The following is an 11,868-nucleotide window of genomic DNA, read 5'->3' as shown; positions in this document are numbered from 1 at the left end:
ATCAGCTTAGTAAAGAAGTCTGAGGAAAAAACATAGGCACCACATAGTTTTTTTTTTTTTTAAGGTTCAAATGTACGTTAACTTGTTACAGCCCCCCCTTCCCCCTCATTTATACATACATAGCTTATGTAAAGTTACATATTCAATAGAGTACCTTCAGCATGACAAGTCTCTTCGGCCAACTGCTCACAATAACTACATTCAATAATGCAAAGTGGATAACTTGGTCAAGCCATCTCTCCTATCCCAATAACTTAATTTCAAACCACAGGAAACAGTTATATTACGTAGTACTCAATGGCTGGGCTTGTCGGAGCTCTGAAACAAGGAGCACAGCTCTTCACAGGTCTGTGTTTCTACTGAACTGAACTGGGACTCCATTGTATTCCAGGCTAAGTCAGCCAGAAGAAAGTCATCCATTGCTGTCTGTGTCTCATTGCTGGTAAGGAATAAGCTCCCCAGATTCTCAAAGCAGCTATCCATAGTCTGTGTTTCAGCACTACTGAGCTGGACTTTGCTTTCAATATTCTGAGTAGGTATAGTTTTAGTGGCCGGGTATAGTTCTGTCTGGGTTTCTGTATCAGATGAGTCAGTACTCATGGAGAAACTAGACTGCTTCAGAATACTTCCTAAAGGCAGATGGGTATTACTGTCCAAAAAGAAATTCAAGTCTGTCTGCGTCTGTGTATCAAACATCTCCAAACCTAAGAAGTTAGAATTTCCTCGGCAGCTGTATGATTGAGTGGCACTATCTGAAAATAAGAAATCGGTCTGAGTTTCAATGTCCAGTGACTCCAAAACTGGCTCAGAGTTTAGGGTACCAAGCTCACTCTCTTCAGTCTGAGTTTGGATATTGGATGCTGAAAAGAACTCTTCAATGTCAAAGTCTATTCCTGTGCTCTGTGATGGCCCAGATGGCAGATGCGTGTCAGCATTAGAACTTGTCTCAGACAAAAGGCCCCGATTATCCAGTGTCTGGCCAGACATGTTTCCTGAAAAGATGTTTTCCAGATCACTTAGTAGGTCCATTGTCTGGGTTTGATTATCCATCGTATTCTGAGGTGGAAGTATATTAGTCTGCGCATTGAAGCTGATAAGGGATTCAGGCTTCTCCGTATCTTGATTCAGGCTCTTGTTATTACTCCTCTGCAGCAAGGTTTGATCTATATTTGCGGGCATTAAATTGTTTTCTGGAAGTTCAATGTGGGTAGAAACGTTATACGATGAATGAACATTGTCAAAGATGTCACTGCACATTACAGCCTGGTCCATTTGCACTCTTCCATCGAGAGAGTCCTGTGTCCTGCTGGTTTGAGTCTCTCTAGAAATGCTGCAGGTTGGAAAACAAACCTGACTAAAAGCATCAGTCTGAGCAGCTATGGATGAAGTCAGTTTGGAAGCAGGCAGCAGGGTCTGTGTTTGTACACTGATGGGTAACGAAACCTGCGAACTGAATGACAGATCTGTCTGAGAGCAAGAGGATACAGAAGAACTGGGGGTCCAGGCTGCAGCCGGTACAAAATTCTGTGAAATATAAGATAAGTCAGTCTGTATATTTATTGAAGAAATTTTATTCTTGTGACAAACATTCCCCAGCTCTTGCCCTGTGTTATTTGATGTAACCTTATCCAAGTCAACTTGTACACCAGTACTTACTGGTTCATGATCACCAGAGTTTGTCACTTTTGAAACAGGCATACTATCTTTAAATACAAGTGTTTCTGCCTCCAGTGCTGGAATCAGAATTCCTATAGATTGAGGCAATAAATGAACAGTACTTACAACGGAACCTTGATTATCAACAGCCACTACCGCAGGTTTGACAGAAGAGTCTGTTGCAGATACATATATAGGCACATGAGCAAGCTGCATCACTGGAAGTTTAACCAAAGCCACCTTGGGCTTTGGTAAAAGCATCTTCGGTGTACATTTTGGCTGCATTTGGTTTGTGAAGTTAGAACTGCAGGAGCCTTCAAGAGAGGCCACTAGTTTCACTTCAGAGGACTCCAACTCCTGAGCGCCAGGATTATTATTGTGTGTATTGATGAACGCTTCATTTGCTTTCTCTGCCAACTGCTGATTATGTACGGAGGTTTCCATTTTCCTTTTCTTACTAGGAGGATCCCTGTGAACATGAGATCAATAATTTATAGTCCTTTCAAGCATGAAACATCTGCCTCCCATTCTTTTGAGTCACTGCATTGATAATATAAACTGAAGTCACAGATGAGGTTGGATATGAGAAGACAACTAATCCTGATTAAAGCATAAAAAGACTCCATGAACTTCACTTTTGTAAAATTTCATCCCTCGCTCTCACATTTAAAAAAGAAAAAAAGGCTACCTCTTTTATGGAGATCTGTTTCTAAACGGAGGTGGAAGTTTAGATGGTTTCTTACCCCTTGTACACTAAGCACTCTGATTTGAAGACATATTTAATTTCTTACTTTGATGCTAACTCAGACTGAGCACTGACGGGACAGTGCTCTTAAAATTAGTGTACAGGCAAAGGTCTCTCATGGAAACTGAAGATACAATTAGCACTCCTTCACCCAAAACTTAATTTTGCAGCAGTTGAATCACCAAGACAAGCTAGGCTTCAGGAAACAGAGTACCCTTTATGAAATGTATGTACACATTAAGACATGCATATATAGGCATTAAAAAAAAATAATCCACTAATACTTGCAAATATGACTAGACTATAACAGAAAATAAACTGAACTGCGTTCCACTCCACAGTTGCCAGCTATAAACATTTCCAAATCATCTCTACTCTCACAGAACTGTAAAAGCAGATGCAATACGAAGCGTTGCATTTATGCCATGCAATGCAGCGTCATCAGTACTTTTTGTTTTATATGTGGGGAAACTTGATCTTATTGATTAGGTAATCAACATTGCCTTCAACAGGACAGAAACAACTAAAAGCAACAGAACAAAGAAACTGCAAACTGCTTTACAGCTAAAACAATGTGAGCCTCTTTCCAATTCAATCAATAGAAAGGAAACGAAAAGCCAGCACATGGGAGACAGAGGACCTGGTGATGAATATAAGTATCATTACTTAACTACTTCACTTTTACCTGTGTTCTGCAGGAATTTCATGGCCAGTTCTGTAAATATGAGACAGTAATGCTGTTCTGCTGGCATAAGGGCACCCACAAGTACACTGGAACGTCTTGCCACAGACCTCTATATGCCGTTTCAAATACCATTCTGTACCATAGGAGTTACTACATTTATCACACTTGTGCTTCTTTTCAGCATGCATTTTCATAAAGTGCTAGAATACACAATGAAAAGTAAACATTAGCCTTCAGCTAAGATAAAAAAAAAAAAGAAAATCACGTTTAGGGGAGACATTAATATTTGGATTTTTTTTAGTTGTTAAATAGCATTGAAGAGTAGAATTAATTTTTTTTTTTTTAAGTCTCATTAGGAATAAGTTACAAGCCTAAGGAAATCAACAGAAAGAATTTAAACTTTGCAAATCTGCTTGTGCTATGTGCATCTTAAAACACAGATAAATATTTAGGTGTCCTAACGCTATTGGAGGTTTCCTATGGACATTAATAAATCTATAGATGAAACTTGCCAAAGAGCATAGTAACTACATGTTGCAACATGTGCACACTCCTGAAGATCTACAACTGAGCAAACAGTCTCAAGTCAAACAGGTCGACTTCAGAGCAAACACCAGAATTTTTCTTTTTCATTTACAGCACCAAGTGCTAGCCACTCATCTCCTGTGTTCTCCCCAGCTTACTGGAGGTAACCAACAGCAGAAGAGTACTGTTTTCACTCACTCACACAGAAACAAGTCTTATGTGTTTTCTTAAGCAGGTAACTAGTAAACAAATGCATTTTGATACTAAAGCAGAGAAAAGTTCTTAATTCCTGACCTCTTGAAAAAGCAGTTTAAAAGCATCAGCCACATTTTAAACCCTTATTGGTTGCTACTGTAATTTTTTTCCCCCTCTTTGATCCTCCTCCATCTTTTTAATTTGTGGAGAAGGGCTGTCCTCTAGTTTAGCAGAACATACTGGCATCTGCCTGATCACAAGGTTCAAGTCCTCCAATATCAACATTGAAACATGCGAATTCATTAACCATATGCCCACGTGGAGTTTCTGCATACAATTCTCCCACTTCTGGATACATGCTGAGAGGCTTTGCTCATATCTGAATGCAGAAGTGTACGCTCTCTGGAGTAGAGACAGTCAGGACCAAATCAGTATGAAAATAATACTTTAAGAAATAAGAATACCTGTTTTACAAGAGAAAATTGGGAAAATGGTCTGTTTGGTCCTCTAGGGCAGCCTTCAATAGGACAGCAGTAGAATTTCTGTGAAGTTTTCAAACCCTTCCTTATTGGTGCATTAAGTTTTCCACCCTGAAAAAAGAACCAATTGAGAAGTTGACAATTCTCCGGGTTTGCATATTAAAGACAACGTTCAGAATACACATCCATTTTGGCTCACTGAGTTTACACACTTCAACAAGATGAAGGCACCTTCCTAGGTGATTTGAAAGTTCAAATGGAGTTTTTCACCCATGTGGATGCTACTATGCAAACATACCATCAAAATTATCATGTGAAATCACAACAAGCTCTACAGAGTACTGGTACTGTATTACCTACTTTTACCAAGATACTCGCTGCCCCAAGCCAATTATAACTGCCTTTTGTGTTATTTGAGCCAAAAAGCTTTCCCTACAGCCACTACACTGCCAATTCGATGTGGTTTTACTTGTTAGTAGCAGAGTCTACTTGAAGCTCCATTAAAATTAGTCACACACTGTGTAACACAACACTTCCCTAACGCTGGAATTCTGTTGGCACTATTTAGAGTTTACTTGTAATAAAATGAAAAATGCCAAGTACACTCTGGCACTTAATTCAGATCATAAAGCAAATCTCACTTAAATCTATGAAATTCACAACTGGTATGCTAATTCTGAACCTCCAAACATTAAGTGACTGGTACACCTGCACTTTCCATGCCATCTGCCTCACGGACCATCACATGTATGCAATAGAAGAAAGCAATGTAACTTGCTCAAAGAGGACCTCAAAAATACATACAAAATGGACACACTAGTGGGATTCTCTGGATTGTTCCACCACACAGAACCTATTCCTACTGAGGACACAGCCATGGAAACCAGACAAGACGTATCCCTATAGAAGTATCCTATCTGAAAGAGTCTCGGTGGAAACATCAGGCATCTGTGTCCAAGCAAAAAAATTAAAAGTGAACTATTAAAAATCTGATGCTCAGAGTAGTTGTGAGTCTCCTGACATCCTGAGACTGAGCAGGAGGCCAACCAGCTCCCCAGAGCCAGTTACAGCAGTCCACGAAGGCATCCCCAAGATGATTATTCAGGGAAGAATTACCAGAGCATGCCCTGTTTGAGGAGGTGTTGTTTAATGATGACAGAGACAGTGAGAAGCACAGTAAGTGGCGAAATGTTGATTTTATACCCAGTCACTCCCTAACTACCTTCTCTGGGCAGATCTCCAGCTGCTTCATGTTTACACCAGTTACACCAAACATACAGAATCCACAAAGTGCAATAGCTGTCCCATGTGAAGCAAACAGAAGTATGTACCGCAGCTGCCAGAACACAAAGGGGTTCACTGCTCACAGCCCCACTTCTTACCTAGCTGCAGTTAGGCACGACCCAACAACTCCCTTCTGAGCTACTTGGCCCTTGCTTTTGAAATATTCATTGCATTTGCATTTCAGGAACACCATGAAGCAGATGAGTGGGACGCTTCCAATGATTTGGTTTTTCCTCGAGTCACCTCTCAATCTAAGATATTCTGTGTAAAAAGTGATACCTTCAAGCAGTATTTCAGTTCTATTTCCACACACTCAACACTGCTACTTGCTGACACTGCCGCAAGTTCCTCTTTGTTAATAACGTACCATACTCAAAGCTGCAAAGTTTAGAGCCTCTTGACCAAAATGATCAGCTGCCATTTCATCAAGAAAACCTGGAATAATTCTCTAAAAAGGGAGTTTTCGAGTTTTCATGTAAGGTTTTAACCTTCTAAGCACCTTTATGTACAGCAGTTTTCCCCATGGACAAACCGTTCATAAACAGGCCTGTTTTATCTCTGCTGAATAATTACTGTGATTATCTTTGCACCTCCTAGAGCCACTGCCCAAAGCAGGAACATGACGCAAAGAAATCTGGTTGTTCCAGCCCCACTACCCCCAATTACACTTTTTAACCCTGAGTTTACCCAGAAACACACTGACCAGATGCCAGCCTCAAAGTCTTCAGGACGAAAAAAGATTTACCTTTAAGTCAAAACTATGTTTGGTCTCTCCCACTGCAGACAAAATCAATATGCTTAGTAAGTGGCAATTGGAGTTACTTATTCCTAAGTAAGAAGTTATTCAAAGTGTGTTATATTTAATTTCACAACCCAACAAATGATGGAGTGATATGGGAAACATGTTCAGGCACTTAACAGGTAAACCACAGTCAGGTTATGTAAAATGTCTTCAGTACTAAAGTACAGAATAACATCAAGTGTTTAAAAGCTATGTAAACATGCATAAGATGCTTCTTAAACTTTGGAGGCACAGGTGACAACAAATTTTGTTGTGACAAGTTGAGAGATGCACATATAAGTAAGCCTATCCAGACAGTAATCTCGTTTTGACCATCTTCAAAGTCTTCCTGGCTCTAAATGGTTAACCTTACATCTTCTCAAAAACCTGTCTGGCCAGTCATATTTCTGACAGTCTCAGAAGTCCGTTCCTTGTATATCTGATTTTACTTCCCATGTTTCTACTATAGCCACCCACCACAAATATTGGTAGGCATTTGTTCAATTAACTTCTCACAACGCAGACACTTCTTTTGTAAGGAATACTGACATTCAGACAGGGCTTGTGGCAACAACACAGAAAAAGGAAACTAACAATCCTTGCTACCGGTTTAGTCCAGGTGAACTTGGTGACATCGTGCTTTCCTCCAACAGACAGACTTACTCCAAAGGATTAATTTAAAACAATAAGGTAAAGGAGACTGTAGCCAGCTATTTAAAACATTTTTTCTTTCAGCAGAAAATCATGCATTTATTTACTAAATAGCACAAAGAGAAGTGCGTTTATTCTTATTATAAGAACTATTGTGGTAGTGTAGTAGTTGCATTGGGTAAGCTACCCTTTCCACTCCACCACTGACTACAGCCTTCCTGCCATCACAGGAATCCACGGGCTCCTCTCCTTTACACGGACTCCTCTAGCTTCGTTTTCAAACTAGACAGAAGCCTTCCCCTTCTCTCCACAAAAAACACAGACAAGACTGAAGAGTTAAAAAATGTTTCAAGCCTAATATACTAAGTGCCAGTTTATACCCACCGTTCTCATTTTTTATTGGCTTAGTTAAGCTAAGGAGCCAGAAAACAAATTTATATATCAACACTTCATCACATCTTCTTTTGTTAGGCCAAACAAGCCAAGTTCTTCTAATTTCCTTTTGTCAGACACACTTGCCATTCATCATCCTTAGTAGCCCTTTTCGACACCTCTTCTAGGTTCATTTTAGCTTATTTGAATCAGATCCCTACCCTACAGCAGTGACGGAGAATATCATTCTGACATATTTTAGGATTGTCCTTCTCACAGCAGCATTACCCTAAACGCTTACATGTACACCACCAGATTCCTCAAGTGTTTCCCATCTCAGCTATTTCTGTTACAAATCAGGACTGATCACATTTTTTGTTTGCGGTTCACGAGACTATAACCTTGTACTACCGCACTTGACACTGTTTTCACAGGGTAATCCTGCTTTCCTGCATAAATGCCCTTCCTCTGCAGCAACAAGGGGATCTGGCACACCCTCAGTAAGTTTGCAGAAGACGCTAAGCTTGGTTGGAGTGTTGATCTGCTTGAGGGTAGGAAGGCTCTACAGAGGGATCTGGACAGTCTGGATCGATGGGCCGAGGCCAATGGTGTGAAGCTCAACAAGGCCAAGTGCCGGGCCCTGCGCTTGGGTCACAGCAACCCCACGTGGCGCTACAGGATTGGGGAAGAGTGGCTGGAAAACTGCCTGGTAGAAAAGGCCCTGGGGGTGTTGGTCGACAGCCGGCTGAATACGAGTGAGCAGTGTACCCAGGTGGGCATGGCGGCCAGTAGCATCCTGGCTTGTATCATGAATAGCGTGGTGAGCAGGACTGGAGCAGTGATTGTTCCCCTGTACTCAGCACTGGTAAGGCCGCACCTCAAGTACTGTGTTCAGTTTTGGACCCCTCACTACAAGAAAGACATTGAGGTGCTGAAGTGTGTCCAGAGAAGGGCAACAAAGCCGGTGAGGGGTCTGGAGCACAAGTCTGATGAGGAGCGGCTGAGGGAACTGGGGTTGTTTAACCTGGAGAAGAGGAGGCTGAGGGGAGACCTTATTGCTCTCTACAGCTCCCTGAAAGGAGGGTGTGGAGAGGTGGGGGTCAGTCTCTTCTTGCTAGTAACAAGCAATAGGACAACAGGAAATGGCCTCAAGTTGCACCAGGGAAGGTTTAGATTGATATTAGGAAAAAAGTTCTTCACCGAGAGCACTGTCAAGCATTGGCACAGGCCGCCCAGTGAAGGGGTTGAGTCACTACCACTGGAGATATTTCAAAGATGTGTAGATGTGGCGCTTAGGGACATGGTTTAGTGGTGGACTTGGCAGTGTTAGGTTAACGGTTGGACTTGATAATCTTTTCCAACCTAAATGATTCTATGATTCTATGACAATACCTCATAGTTTTTGATATCAAAAGATTCTACTGGTGCTACTTTTATTAATGAAAATTAACCAAGTCAACCTCCCTTCTCTTCAGCACTACCACCATCTCTTCTTCCCCAACAGCTTCTCACCATCTCATTTACTAAGTTGCCTCTTCATTAATTCCTCATGTTGCACTAACATGCAATCTACTGAATTATTTTTGTCTGGAGAATTCATTATCTCTTAAAAGGAAACACTAATACTAAAGTATTAGTTCAAGTCTATCTCTTTCTGGAGAAACAGAGTAACACACACCTAGATTTATATCTTTTTACCTTCCTATCTTTATCCTTTCACTCAAGATGCATTGTCAAGCCATGCATAATACTGAAGACATTTTATCTAAGACATAGTACAGAAAAATTAGCCTTCCTTAAGCCTCAGCAACGTTTTACTCTCAATTACAATGCCCGTGGAATAAGCCAGATGTTTCAGCGTTCAACCAAGCTATCATAAGATTTAGTAATCAGCTGTATGAAATACAGTATAATTCTACAAGGCACCAACAGTTAACAGCCATCAAGGTAATTGGTGAGAAAGCAGCATTTCCTCACCCCGGACAGGAGTTATACCATCCCACTAGTTGCAGTTCTCGCTGGCTGCTGCATACGCTATGGCTACAACCGAAACGGCTGTCTGCCGAACCGGAAGGAATGTTTCCAACTTCTGTTGTACCTCCACTCATACATACAAGCGAGATATATTACACAACACACACAAAAGTTGTTAGTGCATATTAGGAAATGAAATAAAACAATCAGACATAGGAGATCGCAAATATGCTTGAGAATATTTCCTTTTGTTCATCACAAATGACCTTCTGTAACACACATTTGATTCTGTAATTAGCCATTTCACAAAACAAGTATGTTTATTGTTTGCCCACTGGGGCTGTGTTTTCAGCATGCTGCTATGAATGCTGCGCTTGAAGTTTTCCAGGAATAGGATGTGTCCTACACACACACGCTTGGCATTACGATTTTGAGAAAAGTAAGGATATCTTTCTGAAAGGCCCACACTCAAATCTATGCTTGCTGAACTGCGGCTCTCCTCCCCCCCCCCAGTACGTGCTGTGTTTTCTCAGGAGTACTATGGTAATGAGGGCTTGTTTCCAAAATGGCATCCATCTAGTTGTTTTTTTTTTTGGCTCACAGACGTTTTTAAAAAACAAACAAGAAGCCCAGCGTAACAGCACTCAGCGTTTGGATTACGACGGTTTGCCAACTGCTAAGGGTAGGGAAGGCAGTCTGTTTGCATAGCACCTCACAAGCGGGGCTATAACGTCTTACTGCGGAAAGATAAGCTATAAGCAAATGAAGCAACAGAAACTAAGTCCCAAAGAACTTTTAACTGCCTTAGTTCTGTTTAACACAGGTCCAAAATTGGTTATTTTCGATAAGGAATTTCAGTGGAACTCTCAATACGACTGGTCCAGACTGTGCAAACGCACACTTTGTATTTATACATATCCTCACAACACGCTTTTCACCTGGGGGACATTTAAACAACAGACAGCCAGAAACGCTTCGTTATTCCTATTTGGAATACAGCTCCCCCCGCCACCCCGCCCAGCAGTACTACCCTCCACAGAGCAAACCCCAGCAAAGCCAAACGCCATCCCCGCCGCCCCCCGAGGCCCCTCGCCTTCCCGCCTCACCGCCGCGACGGGGAGGGGGGCGGTCCGGGGTGGGCCTCTTGGCAGCGGGGCTGGGGCGGGGAGGCGGCCCAGGCGCCAGGGCCCGGCCGGGCGAGGCCGGAGCTCCGGCGGGCCCCCGCGCTGGCCCCGGGGGCTTCGGCCCGGAGCGGAAGAAGGAGCCGCGCCATTACAGAGCCGCAGGCAGGGACCCAGCGGGAGGGAAGCGCCCGGGCGGGCGGACGCGAGTCCGGGGCGGCGGCGGCGGTACCTGGAGCGGGTGGGCCTTGCTCAGGTGCATGTTGAGGGCCGGGCTGTTGGGCAGGACCTTGCCGCAGCCGGGCACCGTGCAGAGGATGTTGGTCCTCACTTGGGACAGCTCTGTCACCGAGGGCCGCACCAGCTCGCCGGCGGGCGGCAGGTCCCCCACGGGGACGGGCGCCGGAGCCGGGGGCCGCCCCAACCCCCCGCCACGCCGCCCGGCTGCCGCCGCCGCCATGTTGCTGTCAGCTGCTCGGCCTCCCCACTTCCGGCGGCGGCCGCCAATAGTCACCGCTGCTGTTGAATATTCAGCAGGCGCGTGGCCTGGCCCCGCCCTCCCCGCGCCTCGCCCCGCCCCGCCCGCGGGGATGAGCCGCCGCCCGGGGAGGGGGAGCGTTTTCACGGCAAAAAGGGGAATAACGGTGCGGCAGGCGGTGCTGGCGCCCCGTCCCCCCAGGGGCAGAGCGGGCTGCACATGGCGGCGTCGGCCTTTACTGACTGCTGCAGACTCGCTGCTTGAAGCGCCCCGAACCAGCCCGTGAGAGTTGTTCCCCTACAGCCCGGCTCGGTAAAGGGAATAACATACAATAATGTTAACGAGGGAAGAGTTAAGTGATGGGTGTAGCTCCCAGGCCTCGTGTCCATCGTACAGCCCCTGTCCTCCCACCCGCATGCCTTCTGCCGCTTGCAATTAAAAAACCACGTGCCAGCGTGCCTCGAAGGGCTGTGTAGCTCCTGTAAGAGCCTCAGTGCCAGGGAGCTGGAGATGAAATGCCTATCTGAAAATCAGAGAGCAGCTCTTCAGTTGTTAAAAAGATGGAACGGAGACTGCCTTTCCCAGAAACAGGCAGTAGGCCAGGTACTCACAGTGCCTTAGAGTATTTTGAAACTTAACTTATAATGATTTACCATAAAGGGAATTTGGGAGAGAGCATTAGGAAAACAGTTGCGCAGAGTGAGACGTACTGGAGTAGGAATAGCTCTGACTGCTAGGAGGCTCGGGGAGGGTATGAGAGAGAAGTTAAGAGGCAAAGCTTGATGTCTATCACACAAAACCCCCCATTGTTTCAGAATCCTAACGTTAAGTGTTTTGTCAAACTAAAATTTTCTACACTGGTAGAAGTCCTAAAAATATATCACTAGCAGATAGTCCCTAAACTAACTTCTTTGTATGTGTG

General features: G+C 43.9%; 1 protein-coding gene across 1 annotated transcript; it reads right to left on the bottom strand.

Annotated features, from left to right (window-relative positions):
- ATMIN (ATM interactor) lies at positions 1-3,286 on the bottom strand. Its single transcript, XM_082489597.1, has 2 exons — positions 3,087-3,286; positions 1-2,125 (listed from the first exon to the last, which is right to left on the bottom strand). The coding sequence occupies exons 1-2, from the start codon at positions 3,278-3,280 to the stop codon at positions 295-297; spliced, it is 2,025 nt and encodes a 674-aa protein (XP_082345723.1). The 5' UTR covers positions 3,281-3,286; the 3' UTR covers positions 1-294.
- Between the last annotated feature and the right edge of the window lie 8,582 nt (positions 3,287-11,868).

The sequence above is a fragment of the Vanellus vanellus genome (genome assembly GCF_965231255.1).
Source record: "Vanellus vanellus genome assembly, chromosome: 12".
Classification (NCBI taxonomy): domain Eukaryota; kingdom Metazoa; phylum Chordata; class Aves; order Charadriiformes; family Charadriidae; genus Vanellus; species Vanellus vanellus.
The sequence above is the reverse complement of the archived record's forward strand: the minus strand, read 5'-3'. Positions and strand labels throughout refer to the sequence as shown.

Bases quoted from the DNA above. Each gene is read 5' to 3' on its own strand.
- ATMIN (XM_082489597.1), bottom strand. From the start codon at position 3,280: ATGAAAATGCATGCTGAAAAGAAGCACAAGTGTGATAAATGTAGTAAC. The intron at 2,126-3,086 runs GTAAAAGTGAAG...TCATGTTCACAG, and splicing joins GAAATTCCTGCAGAACACAG to GGATCCTCCTAGTAAGAAAA.